The sequence below is a fragment of the Canis lupus genome, chromosome 33 (assembly GCF_048164855.1).
Source record: "Canis lupus baileyi chromosome 33, mCanLup2.hap1, whole genome shotgun sequence".
Taxonomy (NCBI): domain Eukaryota; kingdom Metazoa; phylum Chordata; class Mammalia; order Carnivora; family Canidae; genus Canis; species Canis lupus.
The window spans coordinates 30,140,648-30,164,374 of NC_132870.1; the positions used below are offsets into that span (position 1 = coordinate 30,140,648).

Genomic DNA, 23,727 nt, shown 5'->3' on the forward strand with positions numbered 1-23,727 from the left:
ATGTGGACAAAGATTATTATGTATCTAATATATGCGACACATGAAACATTCCACATGGAAGTTTGTCCTAAAGCCCCATAATTGTACTACATTACTAGTTTAACACATATTTGAGTAAAGAGAAATGTTTGACATTATTAAAAAGACAAGCTTGATGGGAAGTGATGGAAAGTCTCATCTTGAAGAGACACAGTGGTGGGCCAACTCCAAATATTCTCAAGAGGAATTTTAAAGGAAAAGCCTTAGTAAATCTGTATGTATACATTAAAAAATGGGCTGAAAAGAAACTAGTTAGGGAAGGTAGAACTATGAAATTATCATTTAAGACAGTACTAAGTGCACGTTTCTACCCACGCATGCCTAAATTCAATAATTATGTCAAATAAACATCTACTTAGTAATTGTCAGGGAAAAACTGTCCTGTCAAGGCTTCTTATGTTTTTCTTCCTGTGTTGGAAATATGTAGTATGTTGGATAAAAATTAATTTGCTAACAATGGGCAAGATAGGGACTTGAAATGTTAAACTAAGCATCCTTTGGAGAATCATTTTATCTTATTTCCAGTTTTTAAACAGAACGTATGCTTTGGACTCTTGAATGTTCTTGACATGAACTGCTGAGGCTGATATAGAATCCTTACCTGTGAGGTGCTGAATTCCAGACGGAATTCTGAGTAGTTTAAGTGTGGCTTTGTTGGAGGAAAGGAAACATTCTAAGGGAATAACATTCTAAAGCTAATTTTCCTTTTAATAAACAAGGCAGTCTGAAGGAGAGCCTACCAGAGGTAGCACACCTGATGGCAGGGGTTTTAGGTTATAAGAAAACTGAATGTAATGCTCTTCATCTAAAGGTCAGTGGAAATCTTACTAAGTCTCTTTTGAAATTACAACTTTAGGCCTTAGAGATTGGGACTAGCTGGGATTGCAGAAGGATCAACATACTTTTGGCTACAGATTCACTACATCATCCTTAGAAGAAGAAGAAAAAAAAAAGGTAAAAAGAAATGGCTAGTTCAAAGCCCAAATTCCTATTATATGGATGTAAGATGTCCAGGTTGCTACAAGATTACCACAGTTTTCAGCCATGCTCAGATGGTGCTTCAACATTGTTGTGTCAGCCAACAGAAGAGGCCAGACTCACAGAAGGGTGTTCACCTAGAAGAAAGGATCACTAGATTATCCACATGACCTCTTGAACTTGTGTAATATCACAGAACGCCCTATCAGTTCAGTAATTCATCGCTTCTTGGCCTTTTGGCTAAGATCAAGTGTAGTATCAGTTCAGTAATTCAATTACTCTACCAAGATAAGGTAATTATGCTTAATTTTGTAAGGTATACACACTGATCTCCTATTTTGGAGTCAGATTTTCAATAAAGTTTTGATTATGGGCAATAAATAAAGATAGTAAATTACAATTTAGAAACCAAATTGTAACTTAAAAATGAGGGAAATTGCATAAATTTACTGCCTGTTCAAATAAATTATTATCAGTTTTTCTGTGTCTGTTATCTGTTTTACATAAATAATAAATACTATAATAAATACTATAATACTATAATTACAGATAAGAGTTTATATATTTTTCTATTAATATTGTGGCAAACATGTCCCTTTTAATGAGTATGTCATGATCTCATAATAATTTCTTAACTACTTCTGTTACTGTAAATGAAAACTCTTTCTAATTTTTGCTACCATGAATAACATTACAATACCTTTTTGTATGATTATAGCTTCTTTTTTTAGTAGAGAGATTATTCCTTTAGGGAGAAATTGCCAAGAGTGAGATTATATGGTCAACGCCTACGAATATTTTTACTGCTCTGAAATGTGTTGCCAAATTGCTTGCTAAAAGGGTTGTACCAAATGCAAGTTGGCTTTTAAAGGTCAGGCTTATTTTGATACAGGAATAACATATGTGTTATATTAAACTAACCATTTCTCAACTGGTGAGAAACAAAACATATCATTTCCTAATACATAGACTAAGAATATAATCCAGGAATCATGCCAAAGTCTGCCATATTGTGAATGGGCCAGGCATTCACAAACCTCAATTCTGTTCGTTTTGGTCATAATTCTAAAGTGGATCCCTTCTGGAAGTTACATTTTGGGCAAGTTGTAGCCTGATGCCGAGAGAAGTTATCTCAATGCTTTTTTTTTTTTTTTTTTTTTGCCTCAGCATAAGTAGGAGGACTGAGGCCATAGTTTTATTTGTATACATGCATAGGGAGCTCAATTTTATTTTGTAATTCCTTCATTTGAGAGGATAACAAATGAAGATTACAGCTAGCTCCCAAACTCCCTGGAAACAAGGTAATTTTTCCTTTTAAGAAATAAGGTAGTCAGATTCTGTTGCATAGTTTAAAAATACCAGGCACAAGAAGTTCTATCTGTACAATGCCACAGTTGTATGATTTTGTTATTCTTGGTTTAGCAGATACATTTAATGAAAGGGCTAAAAGGAATACATGAGTGCACCCAGGGAAACTGGAATCACAGGTGACCTACAAGAGAAGAATCCTTTCCATGGCATGGATTTAATTCAGGTGAATGATCACAGGATCTGAGATTCAGTGTTTTAACAACTGCCCCCAGGATGTCTTGGTCCTCAGCAAAAGTGGCCAAATCCCTTCCTCTCTTCTTTCTCCAATATACGTAAAGTCTTTGTGTAAAGTTTGGAATAACATCATTTATTTGTTATTCCACAAACACTCACATGCATTCTTTGGGTTGTTTTCTTACATACAGATTTGACTTCCCTGTCTTGAGCGCTGAATTAAACTTCCTTGATAATCAGGACATCTGTTTATTTACTGTAACGGCTGCCTCTTTTTCTTATAGTCTCCAGGCACATCTTTATGGATCACTGGAAAAGACTACTTTATTTCTCAAATAACACAACCAGAAGCCAGAGGGACCTTATCAGATGGAATTCTCAAAGCAGTGTAGACACCAAGAAGTTGGCAAAAGCCAACAGAAGAATGGGTACCGTAACCCATATCTTCCTGTTGGTGCCCTGGTCTCAGGAGCTGGTGTGGGGGAGGGGAGCCCATCTTACTATTAGCAAAATGAAAGAAGCCCTAGAGACTAGAGGTTTAGGCACAAGTTCTAGAGTCAGACAGACTTGAGGAGTATGTCTCTCAATCACTTGATAGCATCTCCATTACTCTATAGCTCTGAGACTTTGGGCAAGATCTTGAACTTCTCTAAGCTCACATTTACCTTCCATAAAAATGGAATTAATATCTACTTTTCATAGGGCCAGGAAGAGGTTTTCTTTTCATTCTTTTTGCTGATGGTGGCTCCTGACTGATGGCGAGCAAAGGTAGATGATATTTAAGAAAAAAACATGACTTTGTATCCTATTTTTAATTTTATTTCTGCTTTTGTGGGTGAAACATTAGGCTTTGGACTCACTGAAAAAAAAATCCTTATATAATGAAATATTTAGCACGGTTGCAGGATACAAGGTCTGTATACAGAACTCAATTTTATTTCTATAAAAGAGCATCAAACAAGTAGAAAATGAAATTGAAAACTATTCATTTACAAGAGCATTCAAAAACATAAAATACAAACAAATTTAATGAAAGGTATGTAAATCTCTACACTGAAAAGTGAAAAACATTAATGAGAGAAATTAAAGAAGACTTAAAATAAATGGAGAAATATATAATGTTCATAGATTGGATGAGGTAGTATTGTTAAGATGTCAGTTCTTCCCAAATTGAACTATATATTCAGTGAATATATATATATATAGAGAGAGAGAAAAATAAACTACTCCAGCCTCACAAAATATACAAAAATTATTGAGGATGAATCACAAACCACAACATAAATGCTAAAACTCTAAGAGTGCCTAGAAAAAAACAGAGTATATTGAATACATACAAAAAATTCAACCATAAAGAAAAAAATTAATAACTTGGACTTCATCAGAATTAAACTCTTTTGCTCATGAGTGAAACTATTAAGAAAATGAATGGGCAAGCCACGAACTGGGAGAAAATATTTGTAAGACATAGATCTGACATACATATTATATATGTAATGCATAGATAAGAATTTATATCTAGAATATATACAAAGAACCATAAACCAATAAAACAAAAAAACCCTGAAAAAACCCAATAAAGAAATGGGCAAAAGATATGAATACACATCTCACAAAAGATGCATGATCAATTAACATGAAAACATGGTCACCACCATTATTCATCAGGGAAAGGCATTTTAAAATTGTAATGTAATATTAAGTCACACTTGTTAAAATATTTAAAATTTAAGAGATGGACAATACCAGATGTGGATAAGAATGTGGGACAACAAGGACTCTCATGAATTTCTGGTGAGAGTATAAAATGGAGCAGCCTCTTTGGAAAAATGTTTGGCAGCTTCTTATGAAGTTAAACATATACTTAACCTATGAACCAGCAATTAGTTATTAACTGGACAGAAATAAAAACATTCATTGAGCCAAACCTAAAAACAATCCAAACATCCATCAACAGGAGAATGGATAAACAAATTATGATATATTCACACTAAAGAATACTTCTTGCAATAAAAAAAGAAAGGAGTACTAATACACGCAACATGGATGAATGCCAAAACCACACTGAACAAAAGAAATCAGGGATCCCTGGGTGGCTCAGTGGTTTAGCGCCAGTCTTCGGCTCAGCGCGTGGTCCTGGAGTCCCGGGATCTAGTCCCCCATCAGGCTCCCTACAAGGAGCCTGCTTCTCCCTCTGCCTGTGTCTCTGCTTCTCTCTCTCTGTCTCTCATTAATAAATAAATAAAATCTTAAAAAAAAAAGAGATCAGATACAAAAGTGAACATATTGTATGATTTCTTTCATTTCAAGTTCAAGAACAGACAAAACTAACCTATGATAGACATCAGAACAATGAGTGCCTGTGGATGTGGGTGAGATTGACTGGAGGGAGCACAAGGGACATTTTGGTGGTGCCAGAAGCGTTTTTCATCTTGGTCATTATGTTGGTTTAATGTATATATACATTTACCGAGACTCATTAGATTTTTTTTTTAATTTTTATTTATTTATGATAGTCACACAGAGAGGGAGAGAGAGAGAGAGAGAGAGAGAGGCAGAGCCACAGGCAGAGGGAGAAGCAGGCTCCATGCACCGGGAGCCCGACGTGGGATTCAATCCCGGGTCTCCAGGATCAGGCCCTGGGCCAAAGGCAGGCGCCAAACCGCTGCGCCACCCAGGGATCCCGACTCATTAGATTTTATACATAAGATCTGTTCTCTTTCCATAAATTTTATTTTAATAAAAATGAAAAATGAATGCATCTCAGTTGGAAGTCAGGCTAGGAAAACCAAATGAAAGCAAGTTAATTTATTTTGTTTCTCTGGTATTTGAAACTTTAAAAAAATATCATTTACTCAAATATTTTACACCATCTATTTTGTACATCCTTCCAATTTTAAGTGGTAAACTATGATAATTCCCCTCCCCCAATAATTTCTATCCTTGGAGGTAGAAGAAAGGAAAGAACTATTTCACAGTTTTATAAATATTATAAGAACAAAGAAAGGGGAACGCCTGGGTGGCTCAGCGGTAGAGTGTCTGCTTTCCGGCCAGGGCATGATCCTGGAGCCCTAGGATCGAGTCTTACATCGGGCTCCCCGCATGGACCCTGCTTCTCTCTCTGCTCATGTCTCTGCCTCTCTCTCTCTCACACATGAATAAATAAATAAAATCTTAAAAAAAGAACAAAGAAAGAACTGCAAACTATGGCTTTCATTAGTTTACAAGAAGTTTTTTTTTTTTTTAAAGATTCCATTTATTTATTTTAGAGAGAGGGAGAGAGAGCATGAGTGGTTGGGGGGGGGGGGGAAGAGAGGGAGAGAGAGAACCTCAAGGAGACTGTGCAGAGCCCGACACAGGGCTCAGTCCCACAACTCTGAGATCATGACCCCAGCTGAAACCAAGAGTGAGGGGGTTAACTGACTGAGCCACCCAGGCGTCCCAAGCGAGTAGTTCTAATTACATGAAGTTTATAGCATCTCTAGTTCTCTAGTACTCCTGTCAGCCTTCAAAAAGTCTATACTTTTTTAAAAAAAATCTTTTTAAAGATTTGTTTGAGAGAGAGGAGGGAGAGAGCATAAGTATGGGGAGAGGCAGAGGGAGAGGGAGAAGCAGACTCCCCAGGAGCAAGGAGCCCAATGCAGGACTCGATCCCAGGACCCCAGGATCATGACCTGAGCCAAAGGCAGGTGCTTAACTGACCAACCACCCAGGTGTCTCCAAACGGTCTGTACTTAATGGAACCATGCTTCCTATTTCAATGGAACTGAAGGTCAGGGGAAAAAGTGTATTATGGATGATTTTTAAAAAGCCAGAGTTCTCTCTCTAAACTTTAAAGTTTTTAGAAGTTAAGGATACCTGAGAGAACGCTGAAGGAGGCTTTATTGGAGGAGGTCATTGAGAAAATGTGATGCTGGTTGATCTGCCAGATGGACCAGGCAGTGGGAGGCTCCTCACCTCCTCTCCTGGCCTTGAAAGGTCCATTCTGCTCACTTTTCTATAGCCAGAGCCATTTCAAGGATGCAACCTTGAGAGAGTAATGTGTTGCTGAGACTATTTGTAGGATATTTATGATATATATGTGATTGAATCCTGTTAAGGCTTCTAGATAAGTGTTTAAGATTCTGGTGATTGAGTGCAGAGATCCAGTTGTCTTGCAACCTCCTGTGATAAAACTTCTAATAAGTTCCTTTGCTTATTAAAACTGCCACTTCCCTAGCTTATCCTAAAACCTGTGTTAAAAAGCAGGTATTTTATGATAAAATTGTGTAGTGCATGCTCTGTGAGGAATGCAGAGGAAAACCCAGATTCAGTGATTAGCAATGCCAAAAAATGCAAGTAATTAGCCATCGTTCAAGTAAAGCAGTGCTGCCGTTTCTCTGTCGTGGCTTTTTATACTTTTGTTGCCCCCAAATTCCATTTTATTAGAAACCCATTTTCCACCTGGTCAGTCTTGTCTTGTTTTCTCTTTTCTTTTCTTTCCTTTTTTCTTTTTAGTGAGATAGAATCTTAAGCAGGCTCCATACCCAGCACGGAACCTACCCCAAGGTTCGATCCTACAACTCTGAGATCATAACCTGAACTGAAATCGAGTCTGATGCTTAACCGACTGAGCCACCCAGGTGCCCCTCCACCTGATCTTTCTTGACAAGTTTTTTTTTTTTTTTCCCCTGTTTTAAACAGTTTCTAAGTAAAATTCTGTATTTCAGGAATAAAACAAAAAACTGACCCCTCCCAGTCTGGAGGGGCCTGTCCCATTCTTCAGTCTCTCCTTGCCCATCTGGTACAGGGTCAGTTTCAAATTTCACCCAAGAAACTCCTCAGGTCGAAAACCAACAAGCAGGCTGAGATTATGTAAATAAATGCTATGCAGTCTAAAATGAGCTTTTCTTTTAATTTTAAATTTTGCTGCTGCTTCATAGAATTATAAATTATATATTATAGATTGTTATGCTTTTTTTTATTTGTCCAGTTTCTGGAGTCTTGTTTCTTCCTCTTGGTCAGAGGAACCTTTCTAGGTGACTAGGGTGGACTTTGCTGAAAAATGGAACATGGTCAGGATTTCTCTTTCACTCTTGTTTATTGAGTGCTTTTTATTTATTTACTTTTATTTTTTAAAGATTTTGTTTATTTATTCATGAAAGACACAGAGAGAGAGAAGCAGAGATACAGGCAGAGGGAGAAGCAGTCTCCCTGGGGGAAGCTTGATGCGGGACTCAATCCCCCGGGGTCATGACCTGAGCGGAAGGCAGACGCTCAACCACTGAACCACCCAGGTGCCCCTGTCAAGTGCTTTTTAAAATCTGATTTCATTTGATAGAAGCATGGCATTACTTAATCTGTGCATTAAGCAGAACATTGCTAAACTGGATAGTGGATAGTGACGCCCCTCCTGTCCTTAAAAAAAAAAAAAGTCACTATTTTTATAAAAGCAGTTTTAGGCTTACAGAAAAACTATGCAGAAAGTACAGAGAATTCCCATATCCCTTCTCCTCCCTCGCTTCCCCCTATTATTAATACCTTGCATTGGTATTCTACATTTGTTACAATTGATGAGCCAATATTGATGCATATTGTTATTAACTAAAGTCCATAGTTTAGAGTTCACTCTTGTTGTTGTACATTGTAAGGGTTTTGATAAATATATAAATGTAAATGGCATATATCCACCATTATTGTATCACACAGAATAGTTTTCATGCCCTAAAAATCTTTTGTGATCCCCTTATTGATCTCTTCCCCCCGCAAGTCCTGACCACCTCTGATCTTTTTACTCTCTCCATAGTTTTGCCTTTTCCAGGATGTTATAAAATTGAATTCGGACAGTATGTAGCTTTTCAAATTGGCTTCTTTCACTTAGCAGTATGCATTTGGGATTCCTTCATGCCTTTAATGGCTTGATGGGTCACTTTATTCATGAATGATATTCTACTGTATGGATATACCACAGTTTATGTATCCATTCTTCTCGTGAAGGACATCTTGGTCGCTTCCAATCTTAGGCAATTATGAATAAAGCCCCTATAAATATTTGTGTGTAGGTTTTCTTTGTGGTCCTAAGTTTTCAGCTCATTGGGTAAATACTAAGGAGCACAACTGCCTTTCTTTTTCAAGAAAACTTTTACATCTGTTATTCATATCCTGATAAATTATAATTTCTCTTGTGTAGCTAACTCCGACGTCTATATCCCTCCCAATTTCTTTCCTTTAAAGCCATTTCAATTTCTGTCACATACGAATCACAAGAATACCATACACGTTAACAAGTTTCTCTTTGAAAAGCAAGAAAATGTTTTCAAGTTTATAGGAACTACCCTGATACACCTGATAGTCATTGTTAGAAGCAGCCTGTGAAATAGTTTGTATGTTGTTTCTGCAGGTGGATGTTAAGTGCTAATAGTTATTCACACCAAAACACACTGCCTTGTCACTTCTGGTTCCTACTGTCATATGCACATGCGTAGTATATGTTTTGCTCTTACTTTTGATGATGGCCCAGCTTGTTTATTCCTATCAAAACCACTGTTAAAAAGGAGATAATAATAACTTCATAGTTCATACCCTTCATAAATGTGTGTGGTACTGGGAAGATTTCTCAGTCTTTCTGACCTCCAGTGTCCTCATTTGTGAAAAGGACCTTGTTTGTGAATGGCAAGGTGGTGTGGAAGATTGGGGGTGATGTGAGTAAAGCATCTACCTCCTAGATGCCTGGATCACTAGGAACAATCTGTTGATAGTGTGGTGGCAGTGATGACTAATAGCAGCTGTACATGAAGCAAATATATAACCCAGAAGAATTAGGTGCTCTGTGCTTCAATAGAAAAGTTTTACCTGAAAAGTAATAATGGTGCCCAGCACATATAACCATGTCTCCCAATAGCCTCCCTTCTCCTAGTGATGTTCACTTATGCTTAAAAACATTCAGAGCTGTCTCCTTACCATTAATGCCTAATTCTTCCGGTGACTTGACAGCAGGGTTTCCTCCCATCCATCTGTGTCCTCTCAGGATCTAAGGATCTAATAAATAAGCATTTATGTTCTTTGTCCATTCCTGGTCCACATCCTATTGTCAGTACGGCTTTCCTCCTGTGCATGCTTATCTGAGACTTCCTATTGATCACACAAAGCTTCACTGCATGCCGCAGTCCCTATTTTGTTGCAGTTGCCCCTTCTTTCCTGACCTCCAGAATAATTGGTGACTGGCCATTCATTAGCTCCTACTCATAAACCATGTTTTGTTGTTTTTAATCAACCTAAGCAAGCTCTCGAACTTAGGGGACCATGGTTTCTATTTCGTGTACAGTGCCCTATCACAAGTAGATGTTTAATTAATCAATGCATTAGTTAATTTGACTCAATTCCAGAAACTAAAATGGGTATTCGGCCTGTAAAACTGATTTCTGGGCAACTTTAAAATGCCAATGATGTTCATTTGCCCCAGAGAGGTTCGGTTTTATCTAGAAGTAAGAATATGGAGTAATAAAATATCTCTGCAAGTCCTTTCTGCATGGGTAGCTCTGTCTTAAGATTTTGCTATCTGGGCAACCCTGGATTTTCTGTGGATTAGCTGAGACTGATCTTTTACATCAGTCACCGGTCTTGATGTCTACCATAGCCATGCTGACTCCATCATCTCCTGAGGGGCTTACACTCAACATTAATAACTGTATTAGCCCAGGTGACATGTAATTAGGAAAGTGAGACTTTTTACAACCAAAAATAATACGAGAGAGTCCACATCCAACTAGAATATAGTCGTGGGTTACTTCTTATTTGTGCTCATATCACTTTCCTCCTCCCCACTAACCCAGCCCAATGCTTGACTGTCCTTCTATTTGTTGTCCCCTGTGACACTAACAAGGCATTTTGCTGAAGGGGAAGCTTAACAAGGTTAGTAACTTAGTGCAGGTTATTTGTAGGATGTTCATTCCGAGTCTTGAGTCCAAGTGAGTCCAGAAAGCAATGGAATATTCCATATATCCCCACCCCCACCCCACGTGACTTCTGCTGCTGGCCAGGGTCTGCTTCTCCTATGAGAAATCAGAGTTGTCTGGCAGGGGCCGGCTAAAATCAGAGAAATCCTGCCTTTAGCTGTTTCAGAAAGTGACCCAGTATCTGAGGAATGATGAGGACATAATTAAATATGAGTGAAAGGCTTGGAGTTCTTCCCATTCTCTCCCAGAATGGGTGTTCACTCACGTGGCTGTTGTTTTTGTGACTCTCGCTTTATCTACATTTTGACTAGCACTTGCAACACTACCTCTGGGCAACTTAAATGAAAGCTTGTTTTCCAGGATGAAGTAAACTGGCAGAAATTTCCATTGTTCATCAAATCTGGTGTAAATGGTTTGCCTGAACCAGATATTTCTGGGCCCTGCGTGCACTCCTGACAAAATAACTGAGGAGGCAGCTAACGGGTACTTCAAGCTTTTATTTTCTATCCCTGATATGTGAAAAGATTGCCTAAGTTGTCTGAGAAGGAACAGCAGTCAGCTCTGCTGGATTTTCAGTGCTTTCCAGATTTTGCACTATTAGCTTATTTTTTCCAGCGCGGCTCTATAATAACAACCCACTCCTTTCCCTGCACTCCTGGCCCCTCGTGGTGTTTTATTGTGCTCATGCTGAAAGAAAAGGTGTCTGTGCATACTGTTCCTCTTCATTTGGCTTCAGGGATTTCCCTTTGATTTGGAAAGAATAATCTTTCAAATTCCGCTATAAAATATACAGGAGAAAGAAAGAAAAAAAAAGAAGATAAAGCTCCAGGAATGTGCACTGGTGTTGACATTTTGTCTGAAGATTGCTCATGTGAATGATCAATTACCCTGGGTCTGAACTATCAGCGCTGTTGCTCACCACTGATTTGTACGGCTCAGTTCAACTTAGTGTCCATCCTTCAAGGGATTCAAACCCAGCTCCTTTTCAGCAGGTACCTCCAAGACACCAGGAGCGAGTCCACAGCCCCCTCACTGCTCTCTCCCTGGTTCTGCCCGGAATATTTATGGTGAGTCGCCAGTTATCTCCTCTCTGGCAGCCGTCCCTGCTTTCCTGCAGTGTGCAATTGCCCACACTCACATTCGCAAACAGAGGCTCACTCAAGTGTCACTAAAGGAGGCAGGAGGTGGAGCTAAAAGGGCTTTAAAAAGGAAAGGGAGTCATTCTACATTGCAAAAAGAGACCCGGTGTTTGGGGAGGAATCCTATCTCTGTATTTCTTCCTGCAGCCCCATTGAGGGTTGTGGTCGGAACTTTCCATCCCTTTCCTTTCTCCCTCTCTCTCTATCTCTCTCTCTCTCTCTGTCTTTCTCTCTGTCTCTCTCCCTTCCTCCCTCTCTCGCGGTGGCCCAGGCTGCTCTGCCGGTCACGGTGAAGTCAGCGGCAGGCCTCTGGACAGTGGGCCCTGGAACTGCGAAATTTGTCACACGGGTGTCAGGTATTTCTTACTGACTTGCCAAGAACGTAGATGAAGAAATCTTTCCTGAACGTCCGTTTCAGGCTGCAGGCCGCTCTCCGGGGTTGAAGGAGGAAGAACGGGAGGACCACAGCAGAGGAGCAGAGAAAAAGATGCTCCGGGGCTGCGGGCCAACCCAGGGGGACACGCTTGGGGTCAGACGCACCCACTTTGCCCGGGCTATGCTCGAGCGAAGGCAAGTTCTTTTCTGTTGAAAGTTCGAGCCCCCTCAAGATTATGCTGCTCCCCCTTATCATTCTGTGGCCGGTAGTTTTTAAATGTAGTTTTGCTAGTCTCTCAGACCCGGAGAACTGGAACTGTCCTGAAGTCTCTCCCTCAGGAAAGGGGAGCCCTGCTTGTGTGGGTAAGTAATCTCATGAAAAGGGATTCACCTCCTCCCAGAAACTGCCTTCATATATCTGTTCATTCTGTTTTGTATACCTGAGCCTTTTTTTTCTGCCCGATTTCTCTCGGAGTGTGCATATTTGCTTACTTTTTGTTATCTAAGGCATGTCTATTTCCTTCCTGGTTGTTAGAGAGAATCAGCGACCCAACTATAAAAATTCACAGCTCTCCCTGTTCTTGTGCGTGTGAGTGATTATGTCTCATTTATAAGTAACTGAGCATTTCTTTTCATGTAAACCTCTGTCTTTATTCTGACGGGAGGAGCAACTACTCATTTAGATCCTCACCTTTATATTGGAACAGGTGGATTTTTTTTTTGGGGGGGGGAACTGTTTCTATAGAAGATATAAAGAAAAAAATTCTTTCTTTCTGATGACTTTGTATGAGAACTCAGAAGTTGCTAAAACACCAGTGAAAAAATGGGAATGGAATAGAGAACAAACGAGATTCAATCATTTTGCCAGCTAAGTTTCAAGCGAAACGTCCTCTCCTCTCTCCCCTCTCCTGCCATTTCTGGAAGTTGCTCTGACGGCAACTTCAGTTTTCGAGTAACAGGTGCATTGAAACTTTGAGCACTGCTAAGAAATGACAATGAGTAAATATGCTACACTCCCTCCCATATTAAACGGGTTTTTCACACAGGAGAAATGGGACTTTTACCAAATGCAAATAACCATCCTGTTTAAGGACTTTGCCTAAAAACATCTTTCTCTCTCCCCCTCCCTTCTTCCCTTCTTGCCTTTCCTCTCCCTCTCTTACTGTTAATTTATTTCATTTATTCCTTGGGTGGGTCTCAACCTACTGCTCAAACGAGACAGCCATTTCCATTCATTAGAGGGCATAACTGTCCTGATGTACCTCTTCTGTCATCCTGATCTTCTGGAAAGGGGTATGGCTCTCTAAAAGAGGTAGAGTGAGGGAAACACAGTAAAGTTTCTAGAAGAGAATCCTCTAGAAGACAGCACAAAATAATAGGACTAAAGAGAACAATTCTGAGTCAAACTGCTGACCTTGGGCTCTTGCCCTGGCTCTCCCATGAAGGAAGTTACGAATGAGGAAATCAGGTGCTCTTGCTCAGAGTCCCAGACCCTGTCTCCAGGCAGTGCTCATTGTAACAAGTGAGCGGAAGCCCAGGATGCTGGAAGGAAGGACTGAATTCTAGTGATCTCCGTGTCTCTGGCACCTAGAACATTTCCGTGTTCATAATATGTACTCTATAAATTCTTCCTAAATGAATGAGAAGTCTCTCCCTGACCTGTTAACCACCTAGTCCTAGAGAATAGCTACAAAAAGGGGTTGCAAAAGGCAAAATGACCCCATGAACCTGTTACTCAGCTGTTGGAGCAGAAGTAAGAGCTTTTAGACAGTTATGTCAAGTGGACTGGAGCCTCTCTGGGACGGGAGAATTTTCTGAGAGTAGTTGGCAACTGACCAGAGACAGGCACTGCCATCTGTATGGGATGTGAGGGGAGATGGTAGGAGCCAGTCAAGAAGCAGAACCCGAGAGAGCAAAAGAATTACAGAAATGAACTGTTACACGAAACTTTAGAGTCTCCAGGAACAACCCCGTTCCTGCTTGCAAACCAGGCTCTGCCTTGTGCTCCCCGCTGCCCCTGCTGGTGGCTCAGAAGTGTCTTCACTGAGGCTGGTTGCACCAAATAAAAATGAAGCCCAGGATAGAGACAGTGAGCAGAGCAGGACCGTGTCACAGAGTAGAAGGTTTTAGAAGCAAACACACTTCATTGCAAATCCATTCTACCTATTTAATACTTGAGTGATACTGGAATGCTGCCCCATATTAATACCCACCCCTTCAGGATTGTTGTGGGGATCACATGAGATAACACATAAAACGAACCTAGCATAAAGGCTTGTAGATCATGGTCAATAACTGTCCCCGTGGCTCCTCCATGTCTTGGCTAAAACCCTTTGATCAAATCATACCATGAGATGCCTTATTTGAGTACAATCACATGGCACAGACCTCATAGAAGGTAGAATGTCTGGATGCCACTTTGTGACTCTGCCTCTGCTGCCTCGTTCCTTTCAAGTCACTGGTTTAAACCCCCTACTTTACACTTTACATCTCATGTTAGCTGATAAATGCCTGGGTCACACCCTGGGCCCCCGTGCATTTCAGAGGATAGTATTTCTCCTCTCTAAATAGAGTGCTATCATCTATTTTTCTCCCAATTAAATTCTTCTTGCCTATTACTTGCCCTTGGCATTGAGCCAGACCACCTCTGGCCAGCAGGAAGAATGCTTTGTCGTTTGACAAGATTCAGGTTACTTTATGCAAGGCTGTCATTCACGTGACTGCTAGCCAGGTAAACCACTTGATAACAGAGTCCGGTTTTCTTCTCATTCCACCCTCCCACCCTTCCTGCCTTTTTTTTTTTTTTTTTTTAAATTGAATGAGTGTTTTATTAGCCTCTATTTGAGCTGAAGTAGGTGAGCAGAGCAATAAGGAAAACTGCTGGCAAGTGGCTTCTGAACTTTCAAGTCTGTTTGCCCTGGAGGAGAAAAATCAATTGAAAAAAGGAACTTTTCCTGTTTGCCATGTATTTTTTATTTGAACTGTATTATTTATTTGAACTTTCTTGGTAAATAAAGGGTGAGGAAGAAGCACCCTGAGACACCTGGCTGTAACAGGAGGGATCCTGGGGTACTATGTTGGCCGACTGGGGAGATCACTCCTAGCAGTAAACAGTGAAATCCCTGATTTCAGCGGTGGCTAAGGCTTGGTCAGCTTCCCAGTCATGTGCAGAGCAGAGATATTTCAGATCAGAATCTTGTTTGTTTTTTCAGCCAAGGTTATGCAAAAGTTTTTTTTTAATTAACTGCAGAGAAATTACTGAAATGATCTTTTATGCATACGGTGTGAATGAAATCACCCCCTCAAGTGCTCACTGGTTTGTGGTCTTTGAAGGGTAGTAGAGCTTAGTGGTAAAATGCTTAAGTTTAGGGGACAACCTGGGTTCAAATCCCAGTTCTGAAGCTTGTGAATCATGTGTCTCATTTTCCTTAGTGCAAAACAGGATTGTTGTCAGGATTATGTTAATGTATTTGTTTTCAATGCTGGCCACGCATTACAATCACCAGTGTCTGGGTTGTCACTTTGGTCCATCTGGGTCAACATCTCTTCTGGGGGTGCAATCCAGGCATCATTTTCTTTGTTAGTCTTCCTATTCTGAGGCAGCCTCAGCTCAGGATCACTAAAATAATACATACAAAGAGCATAAAACAGAGCCTGGCATAAAATCAGCACTTCAGCAAGTCTTTGCTACTATTAATATTTTTAACACTAATAAATTAATAAAAATTATTTGTGTTGGTGGTAACCGTAGTAGTATTTTCTAAATGTGGTTTGGCTTCTTCCACAATAATTGAATTTTTTTTTTTTTTTTTTTTTTACACACAGAAAAATGCTGCATTGAAAAACTTGATGATAGTTTTACCACATTAAAAAATGTAGTCAAAATAATTTCAGGGGTGCCTGGGTGGCTCAGCCAGTTAAGCATCTGCCTTCAGCTCAGGTCATGATCCCAGAGTCCTGGGATCAAGTCCTGCATTGGGCTCCCTGCTCAGCGGGGGGTCTGCTTCTCCCTCTGCCCTTCCCCCCTGTTCATGATCTCTTTCTCTTTCATGCTTTCTCTCTCAAATAAATAAATTAAAATCTTTTAAAAAATAATAATTTCAACATTTATAACTCATATTTTTTGTAATTAGAAGAAATGTTTAGTAAAAATACAAAAACATATCAAAATGACTGGAGTCAGTGTCCTTGTGGAACTGCAATTGCAATGTTTGTCTTTTTGTGATATCAACTGATAAAAAATTCTGCTAAGCACAAATTAAATCTGCTTGTTAGATTTCTTACCAGCAATAATTTTATTTTAAATTTTTTTTTTTTTTTTTTTTTTTTATTTATTTATGATAGTCACAGAGAGAGAGAGGGGGGCAGAGATACAGGCAGAGGGAGAAGCAGGCTCCATGCACCGGGAGCCTGATGTGGGATTCGATCCCGGGTCTCCAGGATCATGCCCTGGGCCAAAGGCAGGCGCCAAACCACTGCGCCACCCAGGGATCCCTATTTTAATAACAATAACAAAAACAAGCCACTTGAAAATGATTATTTAAATTTCTTGCATATTTTGTCTTCTATTTGAAACCAGTTTCTCTAAGATTTTTAAAGGTGTTGAGGGCATACGAAGAAATAATAAAATAATTATTTAAATGAATTTACATTTTTTTTTTAAACAAATTAGGGTTATCCAAATATTTGACATTCAACTTAGAAGTTGGAAGGTGGGAATTCTTTGCTTATGTTAAGAAGAGAACAACTGTTTTCCATTAAAAAGTAAATGGGCTAGTAATTTAGCTCACATAAATTCAGAATCTTGCTTTATCATCTACAAATTTGCCTTCATGAAAATCCATTTGAGATCATTTCTTGTTTAGTATGAATAGTTGCTTTCTTTTCTTTCTTTCTATTTTTTTTTTAAACATCAGTAGGCTCCAAACTCCACTCTATTGAGTAAACAATAAAAATGTGGGCACATACTCCCAGGATGTGTTTATTGGTCAGTTCCTGATATGTTATCAATACCACTATTATGAACATTTCATAACACATACTAATTCCTAATATTTCCTTACCACACAATAGTATATCTTCATACAGAACGGAGACTGTTCTAGAGAAATAATAAAATAGAGAACAAATGCTTTATCTTTTTTCACTATTAGCTCCTCTCTGTTCTCTTAGGTGTGATGAGATAAACAAAAGGATGGCTATTTTTTTTTTTTTTTAATAAAGAGGACTTATTCATAGTGAGTGAGTTTTCTCAGAGTGTAGAAGAGAAAACATAAAAATGCAACGAGGCTGTGCTAAGATTCTTTCATAAGGACTAGAAGGCCATGCCACATCCCTGAGGAGGAATTGGAGTTTCTGATATTCCCAAGCTCTATGGCCTGCTGGGGTCACTGTATCTTTAGATTTTTAAATAAAAATGTCCTGTGCTTCCATCCTATGTTAGGGGGAAACCTCTGTTTCTTTATCCATTCATCTGTCAATGAACGCTTGGGTTGCTCCCATAATTTGGTTATTATAAATGATGCTGCAATAAACATAGGGGGTGCATATATCTTTTCTAATTAGTGTTTTTGCATTCTTTGGGTAAATACTCAGTAGTGGAATTATTGGATCATAGAGTAGTAGTAGTTTCGATTTGCATTTCCCTGATGATGAATGATGAGTGTCTTTTCACATGTCTGTTGGCCTTCTGTAGGTCTTTTTTTTTTTAAACATTTTATTTATTTATTCATGAGAGACACACAGAGAGAGAGGCAGAGACACAGGCAGAGGGAGAAGCAGGCTCCACGCAGGGAGCCCGATGTGGGACTCGAACCAGGGTCTCCAGGATCAGGCCCTGGGCTGAAGGCAGCACTAAACCGCTGAGCCACCTGGGCTGCCCACATCTGTAGGTCTTCTTTGAGAAATGTCTATTCATGTCTTTGGCCATTTTTATTTGGAGTGTGTGTGTGTGCGTAACTGTTGAGTTATATACATTCTTTATATATTTGGTTATCAGTTAGGATAATTATGGCCCCATAGATTGAATTTGGAGCTCTGCTTCTTCTTCTATTTTTTGGAGTAGCTTCAGAAGAATAAATATTAACTCTTTAAATGTTTGGTAGAATTCATCTGGCTCTGGACTTTTGTTAGTTGGGAGTTTTTTGATTATTACTTCAATTTCATTGCTGGTAATCAGTCCATTCAAATTTTCTATTTCTTCCTGATTCAGTTTGGGGGGTTCTATGTTTCTAGTAATTTATTGATTTCTTCTAGGTTGTCCAATTTTTTGGCATATAGCTTTTCAGATGTTCTCTCATAACTCCTATATTTCTGTGGTGTTGGTTGTTATTTCCACTCTTTCATTTCTGATTTTATTTATTTGGGTTTCTCCCCCCTTTTTAAATGAATCTGGCTAAAAGCTAATCAATTTTATTTGCTTTTTTTCAAAGAACTAGCTCCTCCTGGTTTCATCGATCTGTTCTGTTGTGTTTTATTAGGTCTGGGTTTTTTTTGTTTTTTTTTTTCTCTAATCTTTATTATTTCCTTCTTTCTACTGGTTTGGGCTTTGTTTGTTCTTTTTCTAGCTCCTTTAGGTATAAGGTTACATTGTTTGTTTGAAATTTTTCTTGCTTCCTAAGGTAGGCCTATATTATTATGATCTTCCCTTTTGGAACGGCTTTTGCTGCATCCCAAAGATTTTATTTAAAGACTTATTTATTTATTTTGAGAGAGTGAGAGAGCATGAGTGCAGGAGGAGGGGAAAGGGAGTATAAAAGGGAGAGAATCTCAAGCAGACTTCCGGCTGAGCATGGAACTGGATGTGGGGTTTTATCTCACAATCCTGAGATCATGACCTAAGCTGAAATCAAGAGTTGAACACTTAACTGACTGAGTCATCTGGGCACCCCTGCACCTCAAAGATTTTGCACTATTGTTTTTATTTTTATTTGTTCTATGTATTTTAAAAATTTCCTCTTTGATTTCTTGGTTGACCCATTCATTCTTTAGTAGTATGCTATTTAACCTCTAAGTATTTGTGTTCTTTCCAGATTTTTTTCTTGTGATTGATTTCTAGTTTCATAGCATTGTGGCCAGAAAAAATGTATAATATGACTTACATCGTTTTTGAATTTGTTAAGACTTGTTTTACGACCTAACATGTTATCTCTCCTGGAGAGTTCCACGTGCACTTGAAAAGAATGTGTATCCAAAGGAAAAAAAAAAAAAAAGAAAAAAAGAAAAGAAAAGAAAAGAATGTGTATTCGCTGTTTTAGTGATAGAATGCTCTGAATAAATGTTAGATCTATCTGGTTCAATGTGTCATTCAAAGCTGTTGTTTCCTTGTTGGCTTTATGTTCGGATGATCTATTCTTTGATGTAAGTAGGGTGTTCATGTCCTCTATTATTATGGTATTACTATTGATTACTTCCTTTATGTTTGTTATTAACTGTTTTATGTATTTGGGTGTTCACATCTTGAGTGCATAAATATTTACAATTGTATCTTCTTGTTGGATTATTCACTTTATGGTTATGTAGTGTCCTTCTTTGTCTCTTGTTATAGTCTCTGTTGTAAAGTCTATTTTTTCTGATACAAGTATCACTTATATCACTACCCCATCTTTCTTTTCACTTCCATTTGTTTCTGCAGAACATTTTAGATTTCTTCCTTCTCCAACTCTGTTTTCTGATCAGATCCTGGGCCTCCCTTTTTAAATAACAAAAAAGTTTTTAAATTACTAAATAGCATCATCAAGTGTTTTAATACATGAAATAACTGTTTCTCAGAAGAGACCACAGGTTTTGAAACATTTTTTCTTCCTCTTTTCTTCCACAATGGGAGAATGTTAATTTTGAGACATAAGTGAAGATTCTTGGAGGCAGGTCCCAGGTGGTGGCAGTACTACCTGGATAGGAGACTTTTTCTTGGACTCTTAGGCTTGTCCAGGGTTCTGGAATTCCAGGGGTGGGGAGTGCCCTTTCTTTGGCCAAGTCAGAAGTGAAGCAAGGCATTGACTTCAAATGAAACCTTCATAGGTCTGGCCTTAGCTAGTGATTGGAAGGTACTCTATGGGTTGTTCTTCTTTCTTGTTATCCCCAGTCTTTAAAGAGAGTCTTAATAAAAGTTAGAGATTGATCTCACTTGTACTGAGAAAAAAGATAAAAAGGTCAGTCCTGTTTTAGGTGAATGACATAAGGTCAGAAGGTCAGTAGTAGCTTAAACAACATCACAAGGCCTATGTCATTCATCTCACTTCCTCTCATCGCATAGGCATTTTATCATCTCACATCATAAGATGGGTGAGTACAGTATAATAAGATATTTTGAGAGAGATCATATTCACCTAACTTTTATTTCTGTATATTATTATAATTGTTCTATTTTATTATTAGTTACTGTTTTTGATCTTTTACTGTGCCTAATTTATAAATTAAACTTTATCATACCTATATATTATAAGAAAAAACATAGTTTATATAGGATTCAATATTTTCTGTTGTTTCAGGCATCCACTGAGGGTCATAGAATGTATTTCTCATTGATAAGGGGAAACTACTATATTAGGAGAATTTGAATTGTGAATCAATTAGTATATCTCTTCTCTCTCTCTCTCTTAAGATTTTATTTATTTATTTGGCAGAGAAATAGAAAAAGGCAGAGAGCACAAAGAGGGGAAATGGCAGAGGGAGAGGAAGAAGCAAGCTGCCTGCTCAGAAGGGAGCTCAATGTGGGGCTCCATCCCAGGACTCTAGGATCATGACCTGAGCCGAAGGCAGAAGCTTAACTGACTGAGCCACCCAGGTGTCCCTCTCCTCTCTTATTTTTATCATTGATTTGTAGATTTTGTTGTCCTAATCTATTCAGATTAATTTTTGTTGCTTCTTAATCCAAACGGTTATAAAATCAAACACTAGACCTCAGATAAAAGGTAACACATATTTCTTAACTAAAAAATAAACCCTCGAGAATCTGCTTAATGTTCTTAATCTTTTAGTCATTTTGATTGTAGTGGAAGATACTAGTAACTTTTTAACACATATAAATCACTCAATTTAAGATATTTTAGCAATTATTTTAATGAGGTAGTTTTGTAAACTTGTTATGAACATACAGAAAGTAAGACTCAATAACTAATCTCAACAGCTGGAAAATACTACACTGGAGAACTTTTCCAGAATGTCCAAGTCAGTTTTAAAGAATATACTTTCTTCCAAGGAATTTCTAAATATTTTTCAAGAAATTCTCAAATTTCATGAAGCAATTTAGTGTTTAGTTCAGTTTTAGTTATTACTCCAAATTTGAGCAATCCTAGAGCTAGGGAACAGAATGTTATGTCATATATGTTATGTTAATAAATATTTTGTTATAGTCTCTTTTTAAAAAGATTTTATTTATTCATGAGAGACATGGAGAAAGAGGCAGAGACATAGGCAGAGGGAGAAGCAGGCTCCCTGCGGGGAGCCCAATGCAGGACTCAATTCCAGAACTCAGGATCATGACATGAGCTGAAGACAGATGCTCAACCATTGAGCCACCCAGGTGCCCCTGTTATATTATAGTTTTTAATGATAGAGTTAGAATTAACTTTGAGAAAGAACCAGGAACAACACAACAACAGTGCAACAAAAGCTTTGGAACACAATTTCCCCTATTGTCTATTTACTTCTTGCTTAAAGGTCAATACTTTCATCCAGAATGCTAATATTACTCACCATGAAGGAGGTATTACTTGGATTTTAGGTGAACCAAGAATGCAGATTCATTCTGTAGAAACTATTTATTAACAATAATGTTAATAAATAATGGTATGGCATATGACCATTTCAGTCCCATCCCCAGTTGTGCCATTTGCTGGTGGGCCCAAAACAAGATGACTGAGATCCAGGCTTAGAAGAATGAGTAACATTTTTGTCAGGTGTAGAAGAAAGAACTACTTTATTTTTTTATTTTAATTTTTTTTATGATAGGCACACAGTGAGAGAGAGAGAGAGAGAGAGAGGCAGAGACATAGGCAGAGGGAGAAGCAGGCCCCATGCACCGGGAGCCTGACGTGGGATTCGATCCCGGGTCTCCAGGATCGCGCCCTGGGCCAAAGGCAGGCGCTAAACCGCTGCACCACCCAGGGATCCCTAGAACTACTTTAAACAGACAGGATCTTTATACTTCCTGAAAGATCTTGCTATGTCTCAAAAACACATTTCTACTTTAACTTGTACAGCTAACATTACTAACCTCTTACGGTTGTTGTGAAATAATACATGTAAATAATATCTTTCTTTAGGTGTTCTTTTTCTTGACATCATCATTCTGTTGGGAAAACAAGAATTCCTGTCCCCTTAAAGGTCCCTCTAGCTGGACTAAGAATCAAATTGACATGAGACAGATTAACAAGAGAAATAAGTATATGTACGGGGAATCCACATTGACATGGGAGTTCCAAAGACAGGCAAAATGAGGTATATATATCATTCTGAACTAAGAAGGGGGTAAGGGTGTGGGACTTCAGAGGAAAGGAATGCACTTCACAAGGCAATAAGAAGAGCAGATGTTTGGTAGTTAGATGTTTTCCCTGCCATGTGGATGGGTCACTGAGATAAAATTTATTTCTGTTAATAACACTTATTCTGGGAAAGACCCCCTAATTTAGAATCTTCTGTGTAGTTAAGGGAGGGGCAAAAGTACCTCTTAAGCATTCAGGGTCTCAAGTGCTTTCAGCTCAAAATAACCCATGTGCCAAAGTGGCATATTCTTGAAGGGCCTGTCCTGAACCCCTTCAATTCAAATATTTACCTTTGACATAGGCAGGCTGGATCCAAGAACCCAGAGAGGGTCCTGCATGATCGGCCAAGAGGGTCCTTGGGTACATGCAAGATAGATATCAAACATGAGCTGGGAGGAGTGAGAGCAGAGTTTATTGAAGATATAGAGAGACCAAGTACAGAGTCTGGGAGACTCAGCAAGGAAAAGGAGAAAGAGTCTCATCTTTGTTTGGGTCTGGGTTTTTTTTCTAAGGATTGTGGTCTGGTATATGTGTCCTCTCAGGCATCCAGGAATTGGTCAGATCAAGGACAAGGGCCCAGGTGTCCTCCATAAGTCACTTGGAGCCAGGGGGTCTCGGCGTCGAAATGTCTAGCCCCAGTGGTCTGGAATGTGCACAGGATGGCCTCGCCCAGTCATTCTTGCCTAGTCCTTCCTTAGATGTTATCTATTGTGCTGGAAGACTCTAAAGAAATCATTAACTCCTTGCCCCTTACAAGGAAGACATACATCATTTGTACTAGGATCATGGGTAAAGTGAGGGTACAGTCCTAGCAAGAATAGATAGAGGAAAAGGAACAAAAAGCAGATTTTATGGAGCCCTTTAGTATCCCTATCTCACTTTTGATGCTGGAATTTAGTTAATGTATGGAAACTTCAGTTATTTTAGCCAAATACTAGGCAGAAACTTTTGCTCTCATCACCTCTTGACCTTCCTTCTAAGTCTGGAGTTTGAATTGGTGTGTGTGTCTGTTTTCACTTTATGACCTTGATTTTCTGATTCTCCCAAGCCTGGCTAACCATGCTAATGTCTCTCAGTGTCTGGGTTTCCCAAGTATTTCCCAGGATACTTAGTATGCTGGAATTTGTGTGAGTGTGAAGGCATTTGAGAGGCAGCAGAACCCTGTGACAATGATTCATGATTTATTTGCAAGCACTCTCCTAGTGACAGGATAGAAAAGGCCTCTCAGAGAAA

At 38.9% G+C, this 23,727-nt stretch overlaps 1 protein-coding gene and 2 pseudogenes across 5 annotated transcripts in view; all 3 read left to right on the plus strand.

The window, feature by feature from the left end:
- The first annotated feature begins 978 nt into the window (after nucleotides 1-978).
- Nucleotides 979-1,495, plus strand: LOC140623487 (small ribosomal subunit protein eS27-like; annotated as a pseudogene).
- On the plus strand, nucleotides 1,238-1,344 carry LOC140624042 (U2 spliceosomal RNA; annotated as a pseudogene).
- Nucleotides 1,496-11,682: 10,187 nt separating the features above from the next.
- The window catches only part of EGF (epidermal growth factor), a 93,930-nt gene continuing 81,885 nt past the window's right edge, over nucleotides 11,683-23,727 (plus strand). For 3 of the 5 annotated variants that reach the window (XM_072810306.1, XM_072810307.1, XM_072810309.1), the window contains exon 1: nucleotides 11,704-12,373. In XM_072810306.1, coding sequence (XP_072666407.1) covers nucleotides 12,247-12,373 — 127 coding nt within the window. In that variant the 5' untranslated portion in view covers nucleotides 11,704-12,246. Of the gene's footprint in view, nucleotides 12,374-23,727 lie in introns of all 5 variants that reach the window. The other 2 variants (XM_072810305.1, XM_072810308.1) reach the window with 2 other exon arrangements.